Consider the following 16,046-nt stretch of genomic DNA (forward strand, 5'->3'; position numbering starts at 1 on the left):
TGGCTGGAGTCTTCTCAGGAGTCCTGGCTGCAGGTTTTTCTGGAATCTTGTCTGCTTTCTTAAAGAAAGTGTCCAAGGAAGTTTGGACAGATGTTCTCCAGGGAGATGAGTGATGCAGCGAGCTTGTTCACTGGCATGGCTTGGCGTCAGATCAAGTGTTGTAAAGTTGAAACTGACCTCAGAAAGTTGAAACAGGGTGCCAATTTATAAATGTTGTAAGTGTGAAACTTTGTAACGCAAAATGTTGCAAGTCAAGGACTGCCTGTATTGTATGCTAAAGCTACGTTGTATCCTGCCTGCAGGTTATCATCAAATATTCAGGATGACAGGTGTGCCACATGTGCATTTGATTTCTCAAAATTCATCTCCCAGCCTCTTCCTTATGTGCTGGCACAAGACTTAGTTCATAGTGTGCTTGGGCCAGGATATGACTCCTAAGTACTACTGCAAAAAGAATAGTAAAAGCCCTATTTTATTCAAAGGAGGCCAGAATTTCTCTTTTGCAGCTTGGTAACTGGATGGTTGCAACAGGGGTGGAGGAGAGGGGTCTCACTTGTCAAGTTACTCCACATTTTCAACAAACACACCTATAATCTTATATACTCTCAAAGTAGTTTTTTTGATCATATGTGCACATGCCTCTACCTTTTTACTAATTTTTAAAAAGGAATAAGGAGAAAAGATGCTGAAGACAACTGTCTTAGATATGAAATATGCTTTTATTTGAAAGAAACAGTATCTGTTAAGCTAGAGGCTACATAGTGTACACCTCACTGCTACTAGTACAAGACTTAAGGCTTAAGCCAAAAAGCTCAAAACAATTCATACAGGCTATTCAGTACAACATCAAAAAAGTAAAATAAAACATCACAGTCACTATTGCCCTTCATGTTTCTGGTCTCAAATGTCTGCATGTAGGTCAGAATTACTTGGCTAGTTCACACTTCAACACAAAACAGATTGAATATGTTCCCTGGCAGCATAAATGCTGACTCTTATGCAACTATAGTGAATACATATAGAAAGTTAGAGAATTTCACCCAAAAAAAGTTTAATTTTTGCAAAGTGATCAAAGATCTAATTAGGTCTTAGGAATACATGAGAAAAATGCTTCATTTAGAAAACTTTGGAAGGGAAGCTGCACAGAACTGCCGCAGAACTCAGTATAATTTACAATGCTTTGCTTCATGCTTTCCTGCACAATGCAAATGAGATGAGATTCTAATTGGTGGTAGCACTGTACACTATCAAACAAGCTTTGTAGGACAACACAGTTGCAGAATCCACTAAAGCAATCAAACTGCTAACAGCCTTTTATAGAGAATGATTCAATCATTGTACAGTCCACTTTTCAGAAGGGAGCTGTGTGTGTTCATTCCTCTGCCCAAACTACCCACTACTGATAAACCAAAAAAAAATTTAAAATGGCAGTTTTCAGATTTCACTTAATTTAGACATTCCCAACCCTGCTGCTTTCCACTTCATAGCGTGAAGCAACCTGAGACTGCTCATCTGGCATTAATCCACCACAAAGGCACCCAAAGTAAATTCACAAGCAGCTTTAAATGTGATATGTTTCACACCTGTGCAGCTATTTAACCTGCAACAGTTCCACCCGAAGGGTAGGCAGTAGTCACAGGCAAAACTGTCACCTGATAAAGCACCAGATTAAGACTTTCTAAGATGTTACTGAAGTGGTGAGCTATCATGTATGACCAAGAGAATTTCAGTAATGAATGTGTGTGTCACTCACTCTCACTCCCTCACAAGTCAATCAACTGTTAGCAGCAAGCCTGGAGATGCTGCACGCTTACAGAAATTTAGCTCAAGGGTCCTGATAAAAATTGGGCTTCTAAGCCATGTTTCTCATTACTGCTGTTGTGACGGGAAGGCTACCCACACTGAGTGGTGTACTTGGAATTTCTAGCTAGCGTCTTTGAGCATTTCAGGTCATATTTTAAAAAAAGGCAGAAAAGTATTCTTGCTTTTAAAAATGAACTTGGACACTTCCCTTAGGTAATATATTTTTTTTCTTATCAGTACATGTCATGCCCACTGTAAAACAAGGCAGGATTTTTGGCCAACTTATACTTGCTTAACATTCTAATAGATACCTCCCTACTGTGTATGTGTATTATTCATATCTCAGAGTCATTGGATAGGCAGTTTTTGAGCAATACCACACAGTGTCCTTAATGATAAAGTGTCATGCTGGATACCTTAGGAGCTAATGACATGTCCTGACCAGGTCTCATGTTTTGTGCCAGGTGCAAGATGGGTAATAACCACTTCTACAGCCTGCAGTTTCTCATTCTTAGGTGGAATAGAGCACAGCTTGTAGGTGACTTCATCTCCTGACACTGGAACGTATTCTCCCTCAATGCTGTAGAAAAATAAAAACAAAGAGAGGGCCAGGTAAACAGAGCATTAGTGGGCACTGGTGGGTGAAGCACTGGTGTCAGAGGGAGGCAGTTTTTGCTGTAGAGCAGCACTTGGCTTCATAGACCTGACACTTGGCTACAGTGGACTATGACCCAACATCTACCAGCTGTGCATGGGCCACCCCCCCACAACACATCCAATCACTCACCACACTCACTCTCCTGCAACCAAGTCAAAGCATGCCTCTGCATTTCCCCATTTTTGGGAGGGGATAGGGAGAAAGTCCTCAACACCCTGCCTAGCAGCAGTGTAGTGCATCCCCGCCCTCACCCGAAGCCAACCATGTTCTGCAGGTCTGCTACCATAGGAATTCCTCTATTCCTGCAGTAGCATATGGAAATTTATCAAATTCATTGAAGTGCTGTAGCAGCCATCTATGATCCTCTCACACCAATCACTAAACCTCCTTCCCTGCCCCCACCCACCTAGATACAGTACAGTCACAATTACTGTATGGGCAGTCGTTGGACTTATGACACAATTGGTTCCTGAAAACTGCGTCAAGTTGAAACATAACTTGGAACCAATTTTCTCTCATAAGAACAGTGCTATAAATTGGGGGGGGGTCAGTTCCTGAACCAAGCCCCGATATCCTATTTTCACCAAAAAATACCCCAGAACTTTGACCTCGATTAGTTACAGATGAGTAATATAGCTACATTAATATATTTATATTGTAAATAGCAATCATATTGATTTGGAAGGACTTCTTTGAGGTGACTTTGCTGGACTTTTTGAAGGGCTCTTGGCTGGAGTCATAGACATTAGGGCTGGAAGGGGCCTTGGAAGATCATCGAGTTCAGCCCGAGGGGCAGGAAGTCAGCTGGGGTCAGGATCCCAGCAAAATATAAGCATCCAAATTTCTCCTGAAGGTGTTCAATGTAGGTGCCTGAACCACCTCCGATGGCAGGCTATTCCAGACCTTGGGGGCTCAGACAGTAAAAAAATTCTTCCTTATGTCCAGCCTGAAAGAGTCATGCAGTAATTTATAACCGTTCGACCTCGTCATCCCTTGGGGCGCTCTGGTGAACAAACGTTCCCCCAGATACATTTGTATATGAGTTTGTGTATGAGTCTTCTCAGGAGTCTCGGCTGCAGGTTTTTCTGGAGTCTTGTCTGCTTTCTTAAAGAAAGTGTCCAAGGAAGTTTGGACAGATGTTCTCCAGGGAGATGAGCAACGCAGCAAACTTGTTTGCTGGCATGGCATTGCATCGGATCAAGCACTGTAAGTCAAAATTGGCATAAAGTTGAAACCGTGTGTCAATTTATAAACATTGTAAGTGCAAAATGTTGTAACTCAAAACGTTGTAAGTCAAGGACTGCTTGTATTACTGTATTGTTATGCATGCTGGATACTAGACAGGCATAACATGTACTTTCTCTTATGCACAGGTCATCAGTTGGAAGCAACGTGTGCTGCAAGTGTCCACCTACACTGACAGACTCCAACATTCAAGTCGAAGCACCTTACTTCTGCACTGCAGGCAATAAATGTCATTAACAAAAGACCATTCAGCAGGAAGGCCAGGATGATAACACAGCATGAACTTTGCACAGTTGGAACATATCAGAGCAAAAAAAAAAGTTACTGGTATTAAAACACTCAGCTCTTCACCCAGTGCACTATTATCCTGCAACCTGAGCTGCCCTGACTATCAGAGATATCTATGCAGATGATGTATGGCTGTACTGCTAGAGCTGAACTCCAAGGAAACAAACTCACTGGTCACGGTATGCCAGAGAGCAAGGAGCAGATGCTGGGTGCCAGAGACAGCCCCCTATTCTTTTCCCCCCTCCAGTCCAAATTTGGAGAAAAATGGAAATGCTGCATGAAAAAAAAAATCAGCAATTAACTCCCAGCTTCATCACCTTTGCTTAACCTGCTGCTGTGGTTCAGTGGTAGAATCCTTGTCTGCTATGCAGAAGACCTAGCTTTGAGTCCCAGATGCATACATAACTACAGCTGTTAAGTCACTGAATATTGGGCCTTTGGATCCTGTTTCAATTGTTAAAAGGGTGACTAGAAGGCCTGGGCCACCTGCACTCCTTCACGCTCCTGCCTTGGCAAGACTTCTCCTGCATACACCATGATCCAGAAGCACTGATGGTTGCCTGGTTGACACTTCATCACCTCCTCTTAGTCTGATGAATGTACTCTGGCTTTGTCCCAGAGACAATCCAGAATTACCCCAGATCTGTTTTTCCCTCTTCTGAGTGCAAGCTCTTGCTGGCAGTGCTGTGGCAATGACAGCTGTGATTTTTTTTCATATTCCTAACTGCCAGCACCATGTCAACAAACCTCAAAGGCAGCCCAAACTGTGGAGACAAGTGTGTATTAATGCAAGCTCACAGCCATACTAGGAGTGAAATTGTATTTCCCTTTGCATGTCTGAGTGGCACTTTTCTAGCTGTCTACTCGGGTCCCCACTTTGTGTTTTAGATGCATAATAATGAGTTTATAGACTGCACAGTAGGCGCATATGTAGGCAGCTGCCTATGTGTGCGCATAGTGTCAGCAGGCACATATATGAGCACAAAGCTGAGAAAAAGTGCATGTACATGTGGGTAAGGACTCCCCTATGTTTTAATCACAAGAGCCAAGGGGGTAAGGAACATGCCCCAGGAGCCAAACCCTACCCCATCTGCTAATCACCAAAACATGAGGCAAGGCTTAGACAAGCCCTTCCTGGGGGCTCTTTTGAAGCTGAGCCTCTGCCCTTTGCATTTAATAATCATGGGAGAAAAAGGGTGGAGGGCAGTGCAGAGCAGAAGTTTTTGCCCATTCAGAAGCAAGGGTGCAGGCTAGAGCCCAGGGCCTGTTCTCTTCCAAGTCAACAGGCATCCCATAGAGTCACACAGGCTCCTCCTCACCTCCTTTCTAAGTGCGCACATCATCCGGAGGGCCAGTCCCAAAAGAAGACAAGCTTGTATAATGTAACCACTCAGCTGTTGGAGCTTAAAACATGGGCAGGTGCTTCTTTTTCTCCAGAGTCTGGCACCTACATTTTTGTACCTTAAACATAAGGGCTATAACAGGTCTGCATAAATAGTTATGTATATGCCTGGTCAACACATAGCCTACTGCACGTGCTCAGCCTTTTTACTTACAGTGCCAGGGAAATATAATTGCTTTCTATGTACAGGAGGCAATTCAAGCATTTATGCGACCAAAAGCTGCCATTTAACTGCACCAAGGGAAATGGAATTCATCCACATGAAGCTAACCGGCACCCAAAAAAGCAAGGCCACGGTGCCAAAGGGCTTAACTTGAGTCTATGTGAATGGCAGTAGGAACCATAGGAAACCCGAGAGAAGGTCATGGGCTAATAGATACCGATGGTTAAGATGATGTGGACACAAGCCCCTGTACCTGTTCTTGGACTCTACGATAAACCTGACTCAGTTTGGATGCACCGTTGACTAGAAGACGTAATGAAAGCAGCTCCCAGGTTCTGCTGCAGTGAACTCTTTCGATCCAAACTCAACTTCATGTATACGACTTCAGGTATAAAACTCACAGCTGTTAGCTGCAAAAAGTGCACATGCTTTTACTATTTGAACTAAAGGAGAGTCTCCCTTAGCTGGTAATAGCAAGGGCTTATGCTGTCTTCCATCTTTCAAAGCGCGCAGCTTACAGACATATCTAAGCAGGTCTAATCCTAGCCAGTGGAGGTCACTAGTGTACAGACAGTCACATACTGTCCTGATAAAGGACACTGCACTAAGAATAAAATACTGAAACAATGATCAGAGACATCATTTCACATGCCTCTTCCCTGCTTCACCTGTAGCAGGTTAAGGTGCTCTTGGTGTTTTGGGGAACTGTGCCTGGCATTTGTGTGCTAAGGTTCTTCATGCAGTGTTAATAACAGGCTAAACTATCCTATCCAAGTGCACGTTTAGATAGAGATGATCCTGTCTTGAGCAGAGGAGTTTGACTAGATAAGGGTCTTTTCAGCTCTACTTCTCTATGCTTCTGTGAAGACTTAACTTCCTGCGTGCAAAAAATAAAAATCACAGATGCAAGCATGAGAGAAACAATAGAAACAACTGAAATTACGTGTTCTTTGCTATGCGGCTTCACACATCTTTACTGCCTGCAGAGAACGTTTTAAGCAACAATAACTACCTAGTCAGAAAGAATTAGGAACAGAGCAGCGTTTGTCCCTCCTTGAGTTACTGCCTGCCTTGCAGCCCAGTGCATCATCTTTGGAGTCAAACACACACATTAAAGGTAGTGCTAAGTGAGATGAACGCTGCACTCCACGCTGTTGCTTCACCAGCTTAAAACAAAACTTGTGACACTTGCAAAGTTGTTCTACGTTTGATGGAAGAAGCTGTTTAAAGCTTCTATCAACAAGATAACAGCTATCTAGCCATGGTGCACATACACACATGCGAAAGTTAAACTTTAAAAGTAATTAGTTTTAGCCCCAAAGGGAAGTCTCTGTAAAGTGCTACATAGGCTACACCAAACAGCAATACACTAAATGCAGATGAAGCAGAAGGAGAAAGCAAACAGGCTTGTTTCATGTAGGGTGTGGACCAAGTGAATGGGGAACTGTTGTTCACTGAGGCACAGAATATTAGAGGGCACATGCTGAAATTAGTAGGTGACAGGTTTAAAACTGCCAGGAGAAAATATCGGTTTATATAACCAGTTAACATGTGGAGTTCACTGCTACAGGAGGTGGTGGAGGCTAACAGTAGAGCCAGGTTCAAAAAAGGGACTGGATAAATTCAGGGACGATACCTCTATTAATGGCCATTACACAGAAGAGCTAGAACAGTTTCCTCTGGCATCTCTAAACCAATAAATGGTGGATGCCAGGGAGGGTACTGAGTAGGGAACAGATTACTCTAGAGATATCTGGTTCAATGTTCTTCCTCTATAGCAGGGGTACTCAACAGCCCATGGAGCCAATGCATCTGGCCCGTGGGGCTCCCCATTGGTCAGGAAATTTGGTGGCAGCAGAGCAGTGGCTATTGATACAGCCAACCTCCCCCCTGCCAAATTCCCAAACCCCAAGCTACAGCTGGTTGGGGCCAGGCTGGGCTGCAACCCCTCCCCCAAAGGGCAGATTATGGCCCTCCCACTCCTGCTTCTAAACTGGGGCTGGGCCACATCCCCTGTGGAGCCAAATTGGGGCATGACCATGCCTCCTTCACTCCCCACCCCCCAGGGGCCTGGTTAAGGCTTGACCACACCCCGATCCCTTCTCCTGGAGCCAGGTCAAGCTCCTTTCCCCTGCGAGGCTGCATTGGGATAAGCCTGTCCACACAGCCAGATGGTGCCCACTGTGGTCACCCAGGCACCAGATTAGGAACACCAGATGGATCTGGCCCACAGACAGACTGGGTGGGGGGCTCTGTCATTTTAACAGGGCTGCAGGGGCCTCAATCTCCTCCCCCCACTACTCGTGGGAGCTGCTCTCCAGGCTGCCTGGGGCCATGTGCATACACATGTCCTGTTTTGTACCATACACAGCTTTATCAAAGCACGTAGCTTCATTCCTAGCTAAAGCAAGTCCTCTAGAATCAGCTGGAGCCATTCATTGTTCCGAGTAGCCCACAGCCTGCCGCCTGGATTACTTAGCAGAAGGGCTCAGATGCGCCGAAGTAATATCCCTTGAGCAGCAGGCATATTTCACAGGGGCAGGGCAGGTGTCCCTGAAGGTTTGGACTGTGTGCTTGGATCAGATTCTATGGAAAAATAAAGATGGACAGGGCAGCTCACTATTTCTGGCTTAGGCCCTACAGACATTGTCGACTTTGACCACGGGATGTTGTTCCAAGAAGAAATGGGATCTACCTGAGCAAGAGAGGGAAAAGCATCTTTGCAGACACGCTTGCTAACCTAGCGGGGAGGGCTTTAAATTAAGTTCACCAGAAGATGGAGCTCAAAGCCCTGAGGTAAGTAGGTGATCTGGAGGAAGCGCAAGCAGGAGGGGGCAACAGGAGGCAGTCTCATTTTTCCTGAGAAATCAGGGCAATTGGCTAGTTACCTCAGGTGTCTGTACACAAATGCATAGAGCCTGGAAAATAAACAGGAACTGGAAGTCCTTGCATGGTCACAGGACTATGATGTGATTGGAATAACAGACTTGGTGGGACAGCTCACATGACTGGAGCACTGTCATGGATGGGTACAAACTGTTCAGGAAGGTCAGGCAGGGGAGAAGAGGAGGAGGAGTTGTGCTTTATGTAGCAGAGCTGTACGATTGCTCAGAGCGCCAGTGTGAAACTGGAGATAGGCCCACTGAAAGTCTCTGGGATAGGGTCAGTCAGCATGGATTCACCAAAGGCAAGTCATGCCTGACCAATCTGATTGTCTTCTATAAGGTGACTGGCTCTGCGGATGCAGGGAGAGAAGTGGATGTGACATACCTCGACTTCAGCAAGGCTTTTGATACAGTTGCCCACAACATTCTCTCAAGCAAGCAAAGGAAGTCTGGGTTGAATGGACCATAAAGTGGGTAGAAAACTGGCTGGATCATTGGGCTCAGAGGGTAATAGGCAATGGCTCAGTGTGTAGTTGGCAGCCGGTATCAAGGGGAGGGCCCCAGGGGTTGGTGCTGGGGCCAGTTTTGTTCAATATTTTCATGAATGACATGAAAGATGGGAGAGAGCAAATCTGCAAAGGACACCAAGCTGGGGTGAGTAGTAGATACACTAAAGGGTAGGGTGAGGGTTCAGATAGACTTTGACAAGCTGGAAGACTGAACCAAAACAAATCTCATGAGGTTTATAGTTTCATAGTTTCTAGGGTTGGGTTCAACCACTGCCCCAGGCAGGAACAGGTGCCAGGATCATATCACCCCAGTGAAGTATCTGCCCAGCCTCCTCTTGAAGAGCCCCAAGGTAGGAGAGAGCACCACCTCCCTTGGGAGCCCGTTCCAGAGCCTGGCAGCCCTAACTGTACAGTAATGTCTCCTGATGTCCAGCCTGAATCTTCTACCAATTTGTGGCCATTATTCCTAGTAACCCCCAGTGGTGCCCAGGGGAACAGAGCCTCTCCCAATTCCCGCTAGTCCCCCCGGTGAGTTTGTAAACGACTACCAGATCCCCACTCAGCCTTCTCTTGTGGAGGCTGAATAGATTCAGGCCCTTTAGCCTCTCTTCACAGGGCCTGACCCTCTGCCCCTTGACCATGCGAGAGGCCCTCCTGTGGAGCCTCTCAGTGCTAGCCACATCCCTCTTGAAGCGTGGTGCCCAAAACTGGATGCAGTACTCCAGCCGCTTGTTCAATAAGGACAAGTGCAAAGTTCTGCACTTATGACACAAGAATCCCGTAACTGCTACAGGCTGGAGACTGACTGGCTAAGCAGCAGCTCTGAAGAAAAGGATTTTGGGGTTACAGTGGGCAGTAAGCTTAATATGAGCAGTGTGCCTTTGTTGCAAAGAAGACTAACAGCATACTGGTCTGCACTTGCCCACAGATTGAGGGAAGTGATTATGCCCACAGATTGAAGGAAGTGATTATGTCTACCGGTGAGGACATATCCAGAGTATTGTGTCCAGTTTTGGGCTACTCCACTACAGAAAGCATGTGGACAAATTGGAGAGAGTCCAACGGAGGGCAACAAAAATGGTGAGGAGGCTGGGGGACATGACTTCTGAGGACAGGCTGAGGGAACTGGGCTTATCTAGTCTGCAGAAGAGGAGACTGAGGGAGGGGATTTAATAGACGCTTTCAACTCCCTGCAGGGTGGTTCCAAAAAGGACGGAGCTGGACTGTCCTCAGTGGCGGCAGATGACAGAACAAGGAGCAATGTTCTCAAGTTGCAACAAGGGAAGTTTAGATTAGACATTAGGAAAAACTCTCATTAGAAGGGTCATATAACACTGGGACAGGTTACCCAGAGAGGCTGTAGAGTCTCCCCATCCTTGGAGGTTTTTAAGACCTGGCTACACAAAGCCTTGTTGGGGATGGTCCTCCTCTGAGCAGCAGGTTAGACTAGGTGACCTCCTGAAGTCCTTTCCAACCCTAGTTTTCTATGTTTTTATGACGTGCCTGTTTTTACCAGCTGCAAGGTTAGATCTGTGTGCTATGAGACTGTATGTGTTCTAACACATATTTAGTCTACGCTGTATCCGCTTCTTTCCTGGACCTGAGGAAGAGTATTTTGTGGCCACAGCTTGTCTAACACCTCTCCCAACTGTTGTAAAAGTGACCCAATAAATGATATTACATCACCTTACAAATTATGCTTCTCTATTGTATCTGCATTCAGGGTTAATAACCCAGAAATAGTTCCATTGTCTGCCTGGTCCTGCTTTTTAAAGGAAATTAGTGTCTTGGGGAGATACACTGGGGTGTAAGATGTAAATTAGACAGAATGAAAGATACATAACCCGTAGGATCATGAAAACTAGCTATCTAGTGCAACCTTCTGCTGCTACCAGAATGTCCCTGAGGACATATCTTGGACTCACATATGCTAAATACTCACTTTTGACCTTGCCTTTGTCCCAAGGGTTTGGTATGGATAGCAGCTGTGAGAAGAAGGAACTATAACACTCCATGTTTGGACAATTTTTTCATTAAATAAATAAACAAAAACCTGCTTTGCTTCATGGGCTCCCTAAAAATAATGTGGGATAAGAACATCCTACCTACAATTTAAGTTTGAAAAATAATGGGAACTGGCATCCCCATCTCTTGAGTAACTCTGAAAAATTCAGGCTTTGTTTTTAAACAGCTATCAATTAATATGCAAGCCATTTTACAAGTTTATTCTGAAAGCTCATCAGTTACTATATTATACAGTCAGCTTTATAGTGTGATCAGAAAAAAAGATGGTGACTACATACAAGCACTTTTGCTCTCCCATGTTATTTGTATTTGATCTTTTCAACATTTATTTGAATTCCAGTACTAAATCTATTGCTAAATCATGCAGCTCAAGGAAGGGTTTTTCACTACGATCCCTAGATAATTCCTTCATCTGATATCCATCATTTTTTTCGATGTCCATGTGTTTTCACTGTCAGAGAAGATACTGTGCAGCCTCAACGTTGCTTGATTCCATCTATCACATATAAACATCATTTAACAAATGTCAATACAAGAACAGTTATCTATCCAGCGAGTGTTATGGTTTTCAGGAACCAGCTGGAACGAGTGCCAGATGGTAAGCAAATGTTACATGAGGATCAGCATTATGAAATGCATTTAGGTTTGAGCAGTGTGTATCCTTCATTCATTCATTAGCGCTGCTTACTGCAGGCACAAAGTTAACAATACTGTATCTGGAAAAACGTTAAGCGTAATTGTAGCTGAAAGCTGCATGGGAAAGAATATGTGATCATTAGATGCAAGCTCAAAAATGAAAAATGAGGCCTATCTACAGCCTTCGCCTGTTCTTCCTGGTTCATAAAGGGTTGTCATGCTTTTGATCAAGTAACTTTGCCATGCCAACAGCAAAGGGAGTATATGATACAAATATACACAAGAAGAAGCAGTTAAAGCTTTGTGGGGAGCGGGGAAAGAGTGAGATTTTATCATAAGTGGCAGTGCCTCGGTCTGTATAAAAACAGAACACAAAAAGACAAAATTGCTCCTGTTAACATAATGTTCAGTCTTTTAAAAAGCATTTCATATTTCTGTTCATAACAATACAGTGGATTATTATCCAAACTGAAAGATGGTTTCACAGAACCATCAGAACAGAACATCAGAAAACTCTTTGGCACATGTGCCCTAAGGGCAGGAGTTCCATGGCGTACTGCTAACTGGGAGCATTCACGTATGTCCATGTTCAAGTATGGCTTTTGGGAGAGTAAAGTTTGCCCTGAACAGCAGTATGACCCTTTGTATCTGGGGGAAACACAAAGGCAAGTCTGGGAAGAAATAATTTGTCAGGCTATACCAGTAAATACAGTAAGTTACTTCTAGCAAGGAAGTGGAAGAAGAAGAAGGAAGCAGGAATAAGCCTGGAAAAAGGCTTGGGTCAGAGAATTAGACTAGCTGCTAATGAGCTGACAAGATCAGACTTGGTCAGTTTGTTGACTAAATGAATGCCAATGACTATGAAATGGCAATGCCATTTTCTTATTTTCTGTGCAAACCACAGACCATAGGTGAGAGAGCAGAACCGTCGAAGCCTGTGCTGGTCCCACTCTCCCTCATGCAGTCTGCATTGCAGTTTGGCACGTCTTTGATTTCATGTACATGGTCAGTACCTTTGTCCTTAATTCCTTGGGAAAGCTATGGTATCTTGGTTGGCTGTGCACCTACTCCCTTTCTTCTTGGGAGCTGTTTAAATGAATTAAGCTGTAGGTCAACTTGCATCCATAGTTAATTTTCCAGACCACACACAATGTGTGGCCTGAAATGGAAATGCAATAGAGTTTCCCAGTCACACCTCTAAAACTATGTCTTACGGTATCCTTAGTTAAGGACATACATAATTAACCTAGTTCTTCCAGGGTTTGCAGCCCAACGTATGGGGAAGTACAGCAAGCTAGCGCTCTCTCTAAGAACTGCTTATGATGCAAAAGGGTGGTGTGAATGAGAGGAAAGGGGTGGGGAGCGCAAACAGAGACAGGTCATTAACACTGTGGGTCAGTACATTTCAGCATGAAGGTCTCTCTGCAATGCAGCATTTTCTCTTTAGAGCCAAGAGCTAACAAACTGCAGAGAGCTACACACCACCTTCCCTTTCTACACAATCAGCTGGTCCTGGAAATGTTATTTAAAAGCTGGTGTCTGATCACTTGCTTGTTACTTCTCTCTGCTGACCCATCTTTTAGTCTCAGGTTCTGCAGGCAGGCAGGCTTAGAGCCAAATCCTCCTCTTTAGTCTAGCTTGAAGGGTAAACACATCTTTTCCCTGTGCCAATGCCCAAATTAACTGACAAATCAGAAAAACAAGATTCCTACTTAGTGCTATGGAGCATGTTAGAAGAGTGGTCTGTCACCACTGATGCACTATATTCCCACAATGCAAAATACTCCTTCAAAGCTTCTCACTTCTCCTCTTCCACACACTTCCCTTCTGACCTGCTGAGCTGAAGGCTTGGCGGGGAACCTACTCAGCAGTTTACTATCTACCACAGCCACTGGACCATTCATCAGGAAATATGCCAGCCTTTGACAGAAGGACAGATGGAGAATGAAGAACTAATTACAGCCTCATGAGTTGTTATACTTCTGTGACAAGTCAAGAAGCCCAACATTTACACTACTATTAGCCCAAATTAAGCTCCCTGATAAAAAAGCAGAACAATGGAGATGAGATATTTATTCATGAGGACCAAAAATTTACTACTATCACTGCTGCCAAGACAACCACCCTGTTACCTGGGAGATGGTAGTCCTCTCTAGCCTAGGCCACTTTGTGGTTAAAAGAACAGAAGAATGTAGAAGGTCAGAGATCTCGTTGCCTTGGGCTTCCTGTGGGACCACAGAACATGTTGCTAGACACCTGTTATTTTTAAACAAGTCCAGGACTCTGGCACATGTTACATTTAGGATGCAATTAATGTGTTAATCATGCCATAAACTGTAACCCAGCTACACATTAAAAACAATTTATGGCATGCTAATATAGCAAATGCACCACAAGCATATCCACATATAATGTGTAACATCTTCATGGCTCATTTCTATGATGCTTTAAATTGAACACTTGGTGCATCAGGGATGAGCCATGACAAAGCCCAACACTTAGATGAGCACAGGGAACCATGAGAGGGAGCCTGATGGTCCAGGACATAGGACCATCCACGAGCGTCCACCAGCCCAGTTTTAAGGCAAGGGCAGTCTTAAAGTCAATTAAAATGTTAGGCTGTGTGTTGATGAAATGAGAGCATATGTGCATGACACTTTAAAGCAGGCTAAATGCTTTTGCATCACTTTAATGATGTTGGTGTTTGCATGCCCTGGCAGCATTCCAGCTGCTGTAGGAAATCTGGCGGCGTAATGCACCTTAAATGACTTGAGGTGCAGCAAAGTAAAACTCCTTTGAGGATGAACTATGAAACTAGTTTGCTGCCCCTACAGTGGCAGAGTGAAACACTGAGCTCCGTGCAGCTCCATGGCTCTGTAGGAAGCCCTGCAGGCAGCCTGGCAGTAGCCCAGGAAAGTAGGCTCCGCCCAAGAAAAGTGGGGAGCCTGATCTCCTCCCCACCCCCCGAAGCCTGCCTGCCTAAGCTGCATGGAGGCCCGGTGCTTTCCTCCATGACCATGGTGCCCCCTGGGACCACCTTAGCTGGATGCCTGTCGGTGGGTGCTGCCTGGGGGGAGGGGGGGCCACCACTGCCACCAAGGGAAGCATCAGCCTCCCACCCCGCAACAGCCCAGGAACCACTCTACCTGCCGGCAGCTCACCCTCTCCACTGCGGGAGAGGCACTGGAGAGGGTGAGCTGAAAGGTGTTTGCCGAGGCATGCAAACACCTTTCCTGCCTGTGGCAGGGGGTCAGGCTAGATGATCTATTCAGGTCCCTCCTGACCCTAGCTACTATAAAACTATGAAACTATAAGTCAGCAGGGTGTGTGCACAACACGGGGGTTTAAAGCAGCCCTAAACTGAAGCAGTGTTTTTTAAAACTCACCGCTTCAATTTAGGGCCCCACATACACCCTTAGAGCAACGACTAGATCATAGAATCTTCTCTGTTTGCTTGTTGATATCATCATACTGAAAATCATTTCCAAGAAATGGCTAGGAAGTTTTCAATAAGGCCACTTGGCTTCTAAAATCACTTCATACCAAATTTAAGAAACAGAGTAGAAACCAGGGGTGCACTGATAAAGAATTTTGGGGCCCGATACCGATAGCTGATTATTAATGAGCCATATCGGCCGATAACCATCCGATTTCTGATATGCAGCCTGGCAGCTTGGAGAGCAGTGTCTGGCTGATAAGTCTGTTGGGAGGAAGGGGCGTGATGGTGCAGATTGAGGCACCCGTGGTGAGGAAGCATGGGGTTGGGGTTGGGGCTGGGGCAGGGGCAGGGGCAGGGGCAGGCTCTGCCCAGCCAGGGTGGGGCGCGGGACAGAGCCATGGCTCATGCAAGCAACACAATGGGGGGGGACATGCCACCCCTGCATGCACCCCCAGGGTAGGCATGAGAGGCATGTGCCCCCTGAATCTGCATATGGGGAGAGGGTGGGCTGCTGCTGTGGGCTGGGGTGGCACCAGGCTCTTCCCAGCGGGGCAGGGCTGGGTGGGGGCTGCACTCAGGGTGGGTGGTGGCGGTAGTGGGAGTGGGGGATTGGAGGGGCCCAGGCAAATTTGAGGATGGCCGTAACCCACCCAACAGCTCCCCCTCCCAGCGCCACCATCACCCACCCTGAGCGCAGCACCAGCCCAGCCCCCCCACACTGGGAAAAGCCCGGCACTGCCCCTGGCTCCTGCCCACACTGGCAGTCCACCCTTGCCCCGCATGCCTCCCCCACAGCTACATGCAGTGGCAGGAACTGCCTCCTCCCCCCCGACAAGCCACGGCTCCATTCCATGCCCCGACCCAGCTGGGCAGCACCTGCCCCTGCCCCATCCCCACTCCGTCCCTCACTATGGGGGCCTTGATCTGCCCCTGCCATACACCCCTTCCCTTCCCCCCCAGACTTACCAGCCAGATGCTGCTCTCCCAGCTGCT

The 16,046-nt window shown here is 45.9% G+C and overlaps 1 protein-coding gene across 1 annotated transcript in view; it reads right to left on the bottom strand.

The window, feature by feature from the left end:
- Positions 1 to 700: 700 nt before the first annotated feature.
- The window catches only part of CARHSP1 (calcium regulated heat stable protein 1), a 59,553-nt gene continuing 44,207 nt past the window's right edge, over positions 701 to 16,046 (bottom strand). The window contains exon 4 of the mRNA XM_090024062.1: positions 701 to 2,383. Within this exon, the coding sequence (XP_089880188.1) occupies positions 2,221 to 2,383 (163 nt within the window). The 3' untranslated portion in view covers positions 701 to 2,220. The remainder of the gene's footprint in view (positions 2,384 to 16,046) is intronic.

The sequence above is a fragment of the Crocodylus siamensis genome, chromosome 12, assembly GCF_052110815.1.
Source record: "Crocodylus siamensis isolate JL-2025a chromosome 12, ASM5211081v1, whole genome shotgun sequence".
Lineage (NCBI taxonomy): Eukaryota > Metazoa > Chordata > Crocodylia > Crocodylidae > Crocodylus > Crocodylus siamensis.